At 43.9% G+C, this 14,675-nt stretch overlaps 1 protein-coding gene across 2 annotated transcripts in view; it reads right to left on the bottom strand.

Annotated features, from left to right (window-relative positions):
- ift56 (intraflagellar transport 56) overlaps nt 1-14,675 on the bottom strand; it is a 73,408-nt gene that overhangs the window by 3,281 nt on the left and 55,452 nt on the right. For both annotated transcript variants that reach the window (XM_068019383.1, XM_068019381.1), the window contains 3 exons: nt 9,243-9,312; nt 8,027-8,133; nt 5,022-5,155 (listed from right to left, as the gene is read on the bottom strand). In XM_068019383.1, coding sequence (XP_067875484.1) covers nt 5,022-5,155; nt 8,027-8,133; nt 9,243-9,312 — 311 coding nt within the window. The remainder of the gene's footprint in view (nt 1-5,021; nt 5,156-8,026; nt 8,134-9,242; nt 9,313-14,675) is intronic.

Consider the following 14,675-nt stretch of genomic DNA (forward strand, 5'->3'; position numbering starts at 1 on the left):
AGCCAATAAGGGAAAAAAATATGCTGAAGAATTCCTCTCTGAGCCCCTCAGGCATTTGAAAAACAAAGTAACGTACTATCAAACCACAAACCTTGATGGCATATTGACACTGCCAGCATTCCTTTAGCCTGCCACAGGGAAACAAGTTGCAGCCTGCACAACTGCTCTGAGAGGGTGATTTACCCAGCATCTGTACTGTTCCTGAACAAAACTGTCACCCAAATCACGATAATAAGGTGAGAGTATAAAGCAGTGCCAAAGGAACTTAGATTAGCTATCAGAAAGAGTGTCTTTATACGAGAGGGATGAGCTTCGATGGATGATTGCTGGCTTCTTTTCCATTCTTCATCTTACTTAGAAACTTAACCTTGTGGGAGCTTTTTTCTACAAAACTCATTCCTGAACACAGCTGATTAAAGAAGAGAGTTGCAATGATAATTACTGGACTCCTCCCAGATGTATAACTCTAGTCCTGCTTACGGCAGTGAAGTGGGCCTGCCATGTTAGAGCACAACAGCAAAACAACACATATTGTTATTAACTCAGCTGCAGCACAGTGTTAGAAACTTCTCCAAGACACCAAACCAATATTATCATTGGCACCAACTTAAAAAACAATACATAAAAAGCAATACAGCTGAGCAATGGGAGGCCTTCAAGGAGGAGATGGTTCGGGTACAGACTAGACGCATTTCTACGAGTGGGAAAGAAAGGGCATCTAAAGCTAGGGCTCCTCGGATGACTACAGAAATTGGGATTAAAATGAAACGACAAAAGGAAGCTTATGATAAATGTCAGATTCACAATACAGTAGAGAATCAAGCAGAATGCAGAAAGTACAGAGGAGAACTGAAAAAAAAGGGGTAAAGAGGCATATGACAAAAGATTAGCAAGTAGCATAAAAGGGAAGATTAGAAAGTATTTTATAAACATATAAAGAGAAAAGGGGTCGTCAAAGGAAGGTTGCAGCTGTTTTGGGATCAAAAAGGAGATTTTGTGGAGGCAGAGGGCATGGCTGAAGTGCTAAATGAGCACTTTACATCTGTCTTCACCAAGGGGATACTGCAACTGTCTAAGTAAAGAAGGATGGGATAGAGAAATTGGAAAGAATAAAATTAGATAAAGAGGAGATACTTAAAATGTTGGCAACGCTCAAAGTTGAAAAGTCACTCAGTCTGGATGGAATGCATCCTAGCTTGCTGAGTGAAGCAAGAGTGGATGTTGTGGAGGCTCTAGCCACAACTTTTCAATCCTTCTTGCATATGGGGGTGGTGCCTGAGGACTGGAGGGTTGGAAATGTTACACCCCTGTTCAAAAATGGAGAGAAGGATAAACCCGGCAACTACAGTCAGCCTATTGTCAGTGGCGGGGAAACTTTTTGAGACAATAATCTGAGACAAGAAGAATTGTTCACTTGGAAGAACAAGGGTTAATAAATGACAGTCAGCATGGATTTGTTAAATGCAAGTCACGTCTGACAAAGTTGGTTGAGTTCTTGGAGAGGGTTGATGTTGTGTATATGGACTTGCAGAAGATGTTTGGCAAAGTGTCACATAATAGATTTGTTAGCAAAATTGAAGCTCATGGGATCAAAGGGGCAATGGCAGCATAATTCTGAAATAGCCTAAGTGACAAAAGACAGCTAGCAGTGGTGAATGGTTGTTAATTAGACTGGAAGGATATACACAGTGGTGTCCCCAAGGGGCTGGTATTAGGATCACTACTCTTTTTGAAACACATTAATGACTTGGAATTGGCTATAGGGGACATAATTTCAAAGTTTGCAGATGACACAAAGCTCGGAATTGTAGTAAACAGTGAGCTGGATAGGAGCAGACTTCAGGAGAACATAGACTCATGAAATGGGAAGACACATGACAGATTAAATATAATCCACAGAAGTGTGAAATGATACATTTTGGGAGGAAAATCGAGGAGAGGCAATATGAACTAAACATTTGACAGAAATGCAGGAACAGAGAGACCTGGAGGTTCATATACACAGCCCTCTGAAATGGCCGAGCAAGACACTCAGCTGAATCAAAATCACTCCAGAAAAGTAAAAGAAGAATAAAACCGGACAGACCACCCAGCTTCAATCTAGGCACCGGATACGACAAATGTCACCTGTCCAGCTGACCCTACAAAGTCCTCCTTATTAACATCTGGGGAATTGTGCCAAAACTAGGAGAGCTGTCCCACAGACCAGTCAAGCAACATCCTGACAGGTATAATCACAGAATCATACCTTACAGTCAATGTCACACACTCCTCCATTACCATCCCAGGGTATGTCCTGTCCCACCAGCAGACTGACCCAGCAGAGTGACAGACCCACCAGAGATGGCAGCACAATGGTATTCAGTCAAAGGGAGTGGCCCTCAACAGTGACTCCAGACCCTGTGAAGTCTCATGGCATCAGCTCAAACATGCAAGGAATCCTCCTGCTGATTACCACCGTTGGCCCTCCCTCAAGTGATGAATCAGTATTCCTGGATGTTGAACATGACTTGGAAGAAGCACTGAGGGTAGCAAGGGCACAGAATGTACTCTGGGTGGGGGACTTCAACGTCCATCACCAAGAGTGGCTCAGGAGCAGCACTACTGACTGAGCTTGCTGGGTCCTGAAGGACATATCTGTCAGACTGTGTCTGTGGCAGGTGGTGAGAGAACCAACATGAGCGATAACCTTACTGAGCTGCTGAACTCTCCAGCATCACAGATGCCAGTCTTCTTCAGCCAATTCAATTCACTCTACTAGATATCAAGTAACGCCTCAGCGCATACAGCATAGGCTGTGGGCCCTGACAACATCCTGGCTGCAGAGCTAAAGAACTGTGCTTCAGAACTAGCCATGCCTCTAGCCAAGCTGTTCCAGTATAGCTACAACACTGGCATCTACCCGATAATGTGGAAAGTTGCCCAGGTACATGGTGTCTACAAAAAACAGGACAAATCCAATCTGGTCAATTACAGCCCCATCAGTCTACTCTCAATCATCCATAAAGTAATAGAAAAAGTGTTGTTGACAGTGCTATCAAGTAGCAGTTACTCACCAATAATCTGCCCACCAATACTTAATTTGGGTTCTGGCTGGACCACTCGGCTCCAGACTTCATTACAGCCTTGATTCAAACATGGACAAAAGGGCTGAACTCCAGGGGTGAGGAGAGAGTGACTACTCTTGACATCAAGGCATCATTTGACAGAGTATGGCATCAAGGAGCCTTAGCAAAACTGAAGTCAATGGGAATCAGGGGGAAAACTCTCCGCTGGTTGGGAGTCACATTTAGCACAAAGGAAGATGGTTGTGGTTGTTGCAGGTCAATCATTTCAGTCCCAGAAGTTTCTCAGGGCTGGGTCCTAGGCCCAACCATCTTCAGCTGCTTCAGCAATGACCTTCCCTCCATCATAAGGTCAGAAGTGGGGATGTTCACTGATGATTGCACAATATTCAGTACCATTAACGACTCCTCAGATACTGAAGCAGCCCAAGTCCATATGCAGCAAGACCTGGACAACATCCAGGCTTTGTCTGATAAGCAAGTAGCATTCGCACCGCACAAGTGCCAGGCAATGACCATCTCCAATAAGAGAGAATCGAACCACCTTCTCTTCATCACTAAATACCCCACCATCAAATTCCTGGGGGTCATCATTGACCAGAAACTTAACTGGAGCAGCCATATAAATACTGTTGCTACAAGAGGTCAGAGGCTGGGAATTCCGTGGCGAGTAATTCACCTCCTGACTCCTCAAAGCCTATCCACCATCTACAAGGCACAGATCAGGAGTGTGATGGAATACTCTCCACTTGCCTGGATGGGTGCTGCTCCAACAACACTCAAGAAGCTCAACACCATCCAGGACAAAGCAGCATGCTTGATTGGCACTCCATCCACCACCTTCAACAGTCACTCGTTTCACCACTGACGCACAATGGCAGCAGTGTGTACCTCTACACCTCTACCACCTGGAAGGACAAGGGCAGCAAATGCATGGGAACACCACCACCTGCAAGTTCCCCTCCAAGCCACACACCATCCTGACTTGGAACTATATCGCTGGTCCATCACTGTCGCTGGGTCAAAATCCTGGAACTCCCTCCCTAACAGCACTGTGGGTGTACCTACACCCCAAGGACTGCAGCAGTTTAAGAGGCAGCTCACCACCACTTTCTCAAGGGAATTCAGGATGGGCAATAAATGCTGGCCTAGCCAGCGACGCCCACATCCCATGAATGAATGGAAAAAAAAGTTGTGAAGTAGCACCGTGTTACCATAATGGTCTTCTTCATTCAGACATTAATTGATAGCCATGGTTACCAAAATGGTCTTCATTCAGGCATCAATTGATAGCCATGGTTATCATATCCTGGCCCATTGTGTGGTCGCCCCAGAGGAGACGGCTAATTAGTGAACCAGATGGGTTTCGACAATGGTTTCATAGCACCATTACTGAGACTAGCTTTCAATTCCAGATTTTTTTTCTTTATTAATTAAATTTAAATTCCACCAGTGGCTGTAGTGGGATTTCAACCCATGCCCCCAGGAAATTAGCCTGGACCTCTGGATAGCTCACCCAGTGACATTACCCCTATGCCACCATCTCCTGTGATAGGAAGACAGAAAGTGCTGGAAACACTCAGTATGTCTGGCAGCATCCGTGGAGAGAGAAACAGAGTTAATGTTTTGGGTTGATGTTCTGATGAAAGGTCACAGACCTGAAACGTTAACTCTGTTTCTCTCTCCACAGATGCTGCCATACCTGCTGAGCATTTCTAGCACTTTCCATTTTTATTTCAGATTTCCAGCATCCACGGATTTTGCTTTTAGTGATAGGAAGAGCTTGTTCGGCATCATATGATCAGCCTAGGTTTTACAAACCTGTCAACTATTATTCGCATGGCCGATATCTTCCTATAAAGAGAGCAAATATTTCAGCTCTGTTAGTTTCTAACACATTAATACTGTGACTGATGTCAGTGTATAAAATAGGCCTTGTATCTTGGAGATACGCACTTTGGTTCCCGTCCTGCTAAGATCATTTGGAAGATCCCGACACATGCTCCACGTTTTCCTTCCCAATATTCTGGATTTGGATCCAGGCGCTCAAGCACATCAAAGGCTTTTGCAGCATAGTAGAATTGTCCCATCTGAAAGGAAAAAGATACTGCAGCTGAAGTCCAGAGATTCACCATTTTTAATTCATTTTAACCGAACATTTATTTTTGAAGCCTCATCATCTTCACTAAAACTGCTAGTATCAAAATAATTTTTAAAAACGGTAAGGGGAAGGGAGATTTTGCATAGAATCCACAGCACAGAAACAGGTCATTTGGCCCAACATGTCTGTGCCAGCGTTTAAACTCCACATGAACCTCCTCCCAGTCTAATGACCTCTTTGTGGTTGCAATTCCGATTGCGCCAGATTACTTCCCTCACCTAGCCAATGAAAACTAACACCAGGAACAGGATGGGAAAAATAAATTTGTTTTGCTGTTGGCAGTGGTCCCATTGCCAAGACTGTGTCAGCACCATGTGATGGGACCCACACTGTCCACAATGGATTGAAACATTCACTGAGAAATACTCAACCTTTAAATAACTCGTATAAATAAAATCAGTGATGTGTGTTGTGCACTGACCACCTCCAGGCGCGTATCCATTGTCTCTCGAGATAAGGAGGCCCAAAAGAAAAAAAGAAAAAAGAAATAAATAAAATGGAGATGGAGTAACTAAAGAGAATGTTGCTAGTTTAAGAGAGAACTGCGTAATGGGAGGGAGGAGAGTGATCATTCTTCGGAACTTTATTTGATGTGATTTGCATCAACTAGTTTTTTGGGTGGACTGTAAAGGGGGCTGAGTCAGTATTTCAATGTTTGCCTTTTGCTGCCAGAATCCTGCAGCAGCTTGCAGCTGTATATATGGAATTTCGGCTCAACTGGTTTATACCAGTGTTTATAATCCACATGAACCTCTTCCCACTCTAATTCCTTCTGCACACCCTGCCCACTACCACCCCAATCTCTCATGTATGACTCGAGATACTGGGGATATTTCCACCGAAGTAGAAAAAAACCAAGAGGAGAAGATTTTTAAAATTGAGTGGTTTTGATGAGTGAATAGGGAAAGACACCTTCCTCTAGTTGGGGAGGTAGTGATGAGGGATTATCAATTTAAAATAGTCACTGGGAGTGAGGGGAGACGTTAGAAGAAATTTCTTTATGCAGAGAGTTATTGAATGCTTTCTCGCAGCGACTCATTGAGAAAGACATCATTGCATCTTTTGGGGGAAAGATATACAAATATTTTAAGTAGAGGATGCTACAGGGCTATGTATCCAAGTAAAGAGCAGGGTAGGGGTACTGGTTTTGTTTTAATGTAGCCAAGAAATGGCACAGACACAATGAGCCAAGTGGTTTGCTTCTGTACTGTCTATGCTTTATGCTCTGATAAAGGTGCCTGGGGTGGGCTACAGAACCTCTTCTTCGACTGGGAGTCAGCTATGTAGTTGGAGGACAGCAGTGGCAGCTTTAGTCAGCATCTAACCATGCTGGACCTAACCTGAGAGTGCTTTGTACCCACAGTGAGTGTCTAAAATGTAAAAAGTGTTTCATTCCCCAGCCCTGACATCCGTCTTCATCTTGATAAGCACAGGATTCACCAAAAAAAAAAGTAGACTGACATTTATATAACATCTTTCTTTACCTCAGGGCATCCTAAAGTGCTCTACTGCCAATGAAGTACTTTATCGAAGTGTAGTCATTAACATAATGTAAGAAACGCAGCAATGCAGCCAATTTGGGCACAGCAAGCTCCCACAAACAACAATGAATAAATCACCAAATATCGGACCAAAAATTGGTGTGGACAGGCAACAAGTGCCATCCGCTGCTATTTAAACTTGCCCTCACCCATTTAATCGCCATGATATTTTACCCAGCAAGTTGCTCTAAGCAGGAGGTGGAAATGCTGTGGTGCTCCCTACAGACCACCTGGGACCTGATTGAACAGGGCAAGCAACTGGTATCTCCTTAATCAATCAGATTGAAAGACTGTGGAATTAACAGCACAAGGTCTGAAGAAGAAAGTGTAAATTAGAATGGATCAATCCAAAGTCAAATCAAGTACAAAGTGAAATAAAGGTGGGGGAAGGAAAGATTGGATTGAGAGAGAAAAAAAAGTAGAACAAAATAATTTAATTTTAAAAAATGTCAAACAATTAAAACCCTAAAGGAAAGAGGCTTTGCATAATAAGTTAACTTTCAGTGCCAGAGAAGAAGACTGGAGTAATTAACACCTACTGCACTGTAAAAAAGGTACTTAGACTTAAAATGATTTGACTTTGTACGGTGAGTTTACTTCATATCTACCATGCAAGTACAGGAACTAGTCATTGTTCAATGCATTTGAATGGGGAGCCAAACAGCAAGATGCCATTTCTGCATAGCTAACAAAAAAGTAGCACAACTTGGACATCGAGTTCTCAATTGCCAAGTTTAATCATATGTCTGTTCTAAACTGAAGTTGCTGTGGCATTTGCACATAAAATCACTATTATTTTGACAACAACTTTTGGGCCAATGTGTTCGAACGATGTTGATTGAGGGGCAAATATTGGCCAGGAAAAAAGGGAGAACTTCCTTGTACTCCTTTGGATAGTGTCACGGGATCCTTTGCAGCCACCCGAGAGGGCAGACAGGGCCTCGATTTAATGCCTCCTTCAAAAGATGGCACCTCCACGGCACTTCCTCAGTACTGCACTGGAGTGTCAGCTGGATTGGGAATCGTCTCTGGTGTAGGACATGAACCCACAAACTTCTGATGAAGAGGCAAGAGTGCGACACACTGAGCCATGGCTGACACATAAACTTGGATTGAAAAAAAAAATCCATAAAAGCAGTGCAAACACACAAGCGAATGCCAATTCTCATTTTACAATCACAGGAAGCTTTGTAAAAGTAGATTTGCAATTGGTGGAATCTCTTGAGCACATATCTCCTCAAATAGTTTGTCTCACTTACCTTGTAGCAGTCATTAGCCAAGAGCTGAAGGAGGCTGAAGGACTCTCCCGATGTCTCCATCTTCAGGTAGAGCTCCCATGCCAGGCGTGGCTTCTTGTTCATGATATCTGTGAAGGGTGGAAAGAACAGTAGCAGCTTCTGAAATGGAGTCAGGACCAGGCCTGTAAATGAAAAGGGAAATGGGGGATGGAATATCTCGTTCACTGCATGAGAAGGTCCTTGCGTTGCAAAAACCTTCCCCTCGAGTTGGCCCCAGTGATCTCGGGAGTAATTAGATTTTATATCACAAATGTGCAGAGGACTGAGGGATAGATTTCCTTAGACTTAATTCAGTCAGCCACTGGTCACTTGATGCTCTCCTCGAAGGGTAACATAAAAAGAAAAACTCAAAAAATTTAATTAGCTTCTGGCCTTTGCACACAGCACAATAGGGGTCCAATGTAGAAGCAGATAATTTTACACCACAGAAAAAGGCTATTCAGCCCTTTGGGCCTATGTGGCCCTGCTGGCAGCATTTGCTATTATCCCACTATCACTGAGCAGCTGAAGGCACTCATGAGCAGGCTGGGACATTTGATCAGCAACCTTCCCTTTCTATGGGAAAACATCTCGAGTGTTTTGCTTGTTTAGTGTCTGCTGAGTCACACAGACCAAGGAGATCAGAGCCAAGTTGGGTGATTGCAGCAAGTGCAATGGTAGGCCTCTACAATTGACCTTGTATTCCCTGCGCTAGGGAAGGAGGGAAATAATAAACATCCAGCCCCTGCTCTTGATGGAACCACTCCCTAGAAGTCCCCACTGAGAGTGTGCTATGAGCTTTGGGCACATTGTGCCACTCAACTGCACACCATATTGGAAGACTAACATACCACTTCATAGGGCTATCAAAAAATACCATAGCTACAAAGGCTTAAAATACCAAGTGTCAACGACCTTCTGAGATATCAACTGGACCCCAGCAGATATCTACGATTTCAACAATATCAAAGGACTCACAGTGCTTGACAGCAGGTCAGCTCCGTAAAGGGCCTTATTGTAGTCCAGGATGTCTGTTAAACTCTGAGCATGTCTTATCTATTGGTCCAGCCAAGAGCAGACCAAATGAAAAATTATTATTGGCACTTGACGGCATCTCTAACTGCAGCAACATGAAAGCACTGAAATTGTTGACAATCACTGCTCCACCCAAAGAATCTTAGAGCTCTGTTTAACTCACAGCAACGGGCCAGCCAGCTGAGGTAAATGTAGTCATTCTTCAGCTTCTCACTCTGAATCAGCTGGAAAACCTGAGGAGTAATTAAAAAAGGTACAAAGTTTATAGGGAGGAGGTTTAGTTAATGTACTAAGCTACAAACATCAGGAAGGTTCAGGTGGTGGCCTGGGTGAGTCACACGATGCAGGCTGCGGCAGAAGTAGGGATACAATCGGGCTCAGTGTGCCCATTCTTAGGAGGTGATGGTGGGGAGAACAACTGAGGTTTCAACACCTGATCGCTAACCAATGACTCCTTCTGGAAAGTGCATGTGTGTGCAAGCATTAGATTTCAGCTGCGATTGGCGTCATGGTCAAATAGTCTAAACGCACACGATGAAGAATGATCAGCCGAGGAAGACGTTGAAGGGAAGAATGACATGTTCCGACCCAAAGCGAGGAGGTGAAAGAGAAACAAAACATAACTTCTCTAGCTAGGCACCTGAGGTCAAAGCAACCTCCAGCTACTTCAGTTCAGCAAAAGTCCAAATACAGTTGAAAAAGAGATTGTGCAAAGGCAAATTAAACACTCTAATTAAACAAAGGGTTGAGCGTAAATCAACAGTTCTATAGAAGGAGCCTGCATTGATTGAGTTCTGTAGTATTCCATGAGATTAGTTTCTTTAATATCAGTAAAGCTGCTTATAAGAAACCAGGGCCCTTTTGAGTGCTGATCAATAAGTGATCATTGCCAACAGCAATCTTAAATTTGAGAAACCCAAATGAAGGCTCAACGTTCCCAGTTCAAGACATCAACGAGGTTCAAAAGGAAGAGTATTGAAAATGCAGTCAATTGGTAACAGTGATGAGAAAAGGTCAAGCTTGAGGTTTAAAAACTGGTAGATTGTTGGAGCAAGGGAAGAGAGGAATTCCAGAGTTTTTAGGCCTTGGTGAGGGGTTGGGGTGAAAAAAATGAGTTCAGGGTAAGGAGACAGAACAAAGGGAGGAGGAGGAGCCTGTCAGAAGATGTATTTCAAACTTAGCAGGAAGGACAAGGAAGTCCAGAGGAACACTGACAGCAAGATTGTGACCAATCTAGGGTTGCGGCAAGAGAACGTTCAGCTGACAGATAACAAACTTTGTTTTTGTATCCTGTCCAGGAAGGTGTGTGCGGAGATGGGTTAAAAGAGCCTTCAAAGATATGGGAGCAAGATTCAAGTCCTGACTGCATTTTTAAATTTATGTATTCAACAGTGCAGCAGGGCTTTGTCATACGCCTCCAACTAATAATTAAATGAGCTGACTGCTGGAAGCTGGCACTAGTTCAGGAATACTTGGCCAAAAACATGAAATGTGCTGAACAGGCAGTTCACCAGGATGTTGTGGGAGCAAGCTCCAGCTTGTAAACATTATATTCTCCTCGGTGAATGGAAGCCTCAGATACCTGGTTAATGAGATGCCAATCAGAGCAACAGAAACAACCAGAAGTTTTAGATAGCTGAAGAAGGAATTTACAATAAAGCTGATTTAAACAGTGGTTTGTTTATTCACACATCTGAATATTGTACAATTGTATGCAAGGGGCCTTCCCAGAAAACTGGACAGAAAAAAAAATCCAAATTTATATTCTTGCTTATGTATCAAGATCATCAGAATTGTTCTAGACAGTGAAGACACTGCCAACAATATCTTTAAACATTAAGGAACCAAGGCCAGTGGATGGAGGTAAGATTAGAGGTCTGCTATAATCTAATTGAGCAATGGAAGCGATTTAGTTGGGTGGGTGGGTGGGCGGGGGGGGCAGGGGGTGGGGAGCAGTACTGAATGGCCTCCTCCTGTTCCTATAAGGAAAATCCATCAGACCTGTACACGCTCATCACCCTCTCCCCAGTTCTTCGAATTCCATTCCAACCCTTGCTTCAACCCTCTTGCTAAGAGGCAAAAAAACCCACATATCTATAAGCCAAATCAGGAGTCTTCTGCCAAATATTTCCTTCCAACCATGCATGCATGTTAAGATAAGCTATAGCAGGTTTTCCAGCACTAGACATTTAATAAGACCATGAACAGATCTGTGCGGTTTGAAAATAATTAATCGGCATTTGCACAGTCCATTCTGTACCTGCACTGCCAACCCTATCCTGGTCTGGTCTCAGACTGGGCGGAAAGCAGTCACTCTACTTTCCTGACAATTCACAACTGAACCAGGTGCGCTTCTCCGCTTCAACTGTCCATCCACCACAGGAGGATATGATCTGACACAGGACCAGCAACTGGCCATCTGCCAGTCTGCTTCCTGCAATTCAGAAGCCAGCTCTGTTATCACAATGACGTCAGGAGCCTTGTCTACAGCATACTGGAAATGATTCAATCAGTTGTTTGCACTGCACTGTACTACACCCAAGATAAAACTTATTTTAAATGTAAATTTGTAGAAATAGATAACCATGCATGCAATTTATAACAAAAGCACACAGCAGCTAGATATACGAATTTAGAAATACATTGGTAACCGGGGCAAAGGGTAAGTATACCAATCTGGTGATACTCACATTAAATCTCATTCAGCTATCATGCCCAAGCTTGCTGACCTACACTGGCTCCCAGTTAAGCAATGCCTTGATTTTAAAATCCACGTTCTTGTTTCAAATCCACCGATGGCTTTTCCCCTCCCTTTCTCTGTAATCTCCTCCAGCCCCATAACCCTCAGATATCTGTACTCATCTAATTCTGGCCTCATGAGCATCCCCAATTATAATCGTTTCACCATTGTTGGCTGCACCTTCCGTTGCCTAGGTCCTGAGCTCTGGCATTCCCGCCATAAACCGCTCCACCGCTCTTTCCTCCTTTAAGACGCTCCTTAAAACCACCCTCCTTGACCAAGCTTTTGGCCATGTGCCCCAATCTCACCTTATGTGGTTCAGTGTCAAATCTTGCTTTATAAAATTCCTGTGAGGTGCCTTGGGGCAATTTATTATGTTAAAAGTACTATATAAACACAAGTTTCTGCGGCGGTAAATTGTTGATAGGGTTCTTTGACCAAGATTTTGGCCACTTGTCCTAATGTCTCCTTAAGTGGCTTGGTGCCAATTGCTGTCTGATTTACACTCCTGCAAAGTACCCTGGGATGCTTTACTACATCAAAGGCGTTATATAAATGCAAGTTGGTGTTGGAGTTGGGCTTAGATGTACTAATTTGGTGATACATTGGCAAGGAGGGCAGGGAGCAGATACAGCAACACAGTAGCATGTAAATGGGGTATTAATAAACAGATGTACCAATATAGTGGTGTATTGGTGTGCTGGCAGTAGCTTGATGTAGCAGTCTGCTGATACATTGCTTGGTGGGACTGCGAGTAGATGTACCAATTTGGGCAGGCCCCAAAGCTGTGTTGTGCAGGCTCACAATCACAATTCCCCTCATGACAATGGCACCGTCCCAGCTGGATTGTCAAGGGGCAGATACAGACCAGTGAGCAGCAAAGTGCAAAACTATAGTGTGGAGACCAGTAATACTGGTTGGAGAATGAATGATGTATAGCAATCAAAAGAGCTAAAAAAAGTGAAAATAAAAAAACACAGCCCCCTCCAATCAAATTGTCCAAATTATTTAGCATCCAGGATCAATTCACTAAGTTGCTCTGAGTTAGCTGATCTCAGGACACAATAATTCATTTCAGTGCCCTGGGTGGGCGAGGAGAAATTTAGCCAGGGTCCTTAAATAGCTGCCCAGTGACTCGTGCTGGAAATGTGTGTGTGGAAGTCAGATAAGCACTGGATTAGGCTGAGCTAAGCTGTCCTCTGTGGTGGAACACATAAGGAACAAACAAGCAGTTTTACTTTTTAATCAAGGACATGTGACTGGAGGTTTTACTTTGCTGGTCAAGAAAACGCTACAGTGTTTAACAGTTAAAAGGCCATGTGCGTTTTGTAAAAAGAATACTTCAGCAGAGTTCTGAAGGACTCTGCAGTGGATGGAAAATCAGCCAGATTGTTTTGAAGAGAGAGGCTGAGAGTTTCTAGGCTTCTGGAGAATCAGACTACAAAGCAGCTGGTTGAAACAGTTTGGCTGCCAGCAAAGAAGCCTGGACTGAGAGCTGACCGTTGGTGACTGAGAATCATTGAGACCAAACGGCTTGTGTAGATCAGTTATGTGTTTTCCTTAACCAACTGAACTACAGAAGACGACTTTTTTCCCCCCTTGTTAGCACCATGAGGCTGGCGGTGGGGGTTTGGGGGGCAGTAATTTCATGCCGTTGGTCATCGTGATGCCATTTCGACCCTGAGCCATTTTTGGAATGGCGTGTTCAGGGTCGAAATGGCTACCTGCCCGCAAGTGTGGGGTAGCCAATTGAGAGCAATTCGGGCCAATTATGGGACCTATCAAAGCCCCATTCCCACACCATAAGACATTGGCCTGGACCACGTCAGACAACCATGGCGGGCTCATGATGGGAAAATTTGGGAGGGGTTTGCACTTCATCCTGCGAGGGAGCCCCCATCCCCTGCACCAGTCAAGGCCACTGGGCCACAGTTGCAGCTGCTGGCTGTCCCATGCAGGGGTTTCCTTAATTGGATAGCGAGCCTGCTCCCTGCCATTAATTGGATTCGTCCTTTAAAAATCCAGTTGGACGTGTCTGGAACATGTCATGCGGGGTCGGGACGAGTTCTGATTCCCGACCACCAGACTGAAAATCCAGCCCGCGATTACAGGTGATACGGTCAGTGTGGGTTTAAAATGTTTGCATTATGTTCGTCCACCCGAGGTGATCCCGATATCCCTAAGGGTGCCTCGCGGTTTCTCCGAAGTTGTAGCCTAAGTGCCTCAAGATAATAAAAACAAGAAATGCTGGAAATACTCAGCAGGTCTGGCAGCATCTGTGCAGAGAGAAGCAGAGTTAACGTTTCAGGTCAGAGACCCTTCTTCAGAACTGACAAATATTAGAAATGTAAAAGGTTTTAAGCAAGTAAAGCGGGGGTGGGGCCAGAGATAACAAAGGTGAAGGTGTTGATAGGACAGGGTCACAGAGAATAACTGACCAGAAGGTCATGGAACAAAGGCGAACGGTATGTTAATGGTGTGCTGAAAGACAAAGCGTTAGGACAGAGAGGGTGTGAATGACTGTAAAGCACAAAGCACTCCAAGCACAAACATTAAAAAAAAAATTTTAAACTGGGTAAGCACAGTGGAAACAAACTAAACAAACTGAAAAACCTAAAATAAAATAACCAAATAAAAAAAGAAAAAGAAAAAACAAAAAATAACTAAGCATAAAAAGGGGGATCCATCATGCTCTGAAATGATTGAACTCAGTGTTCAGTCCGACAGGCTGTAGTGTGCCTAATCGGTAAATGAGATGCTGTTCCTCGAGCCTGCGTTGATGTTCGTTGGAACACTGCAGCAATCCAGGACAGAAATGTGAGCATGAGAGCAGGGGGTGTTGAAATGGCCAGCAAC

This window comes from Heterodontus francisci, chromosome 41 (assembly GCF_036365525.1).
Source record: "Heterodontus francisci isolate sHetFra1 chromosome 41, sHetFra1.hap1, whole genome shotgun sequence".
NCBI classification, from domain to species: Eukaryota; Metazoa; Chordata; class Chondrichthyes; order Heterodontiformes; family Heterodontidae; genus Heterodontus; species Heterodontus francisci.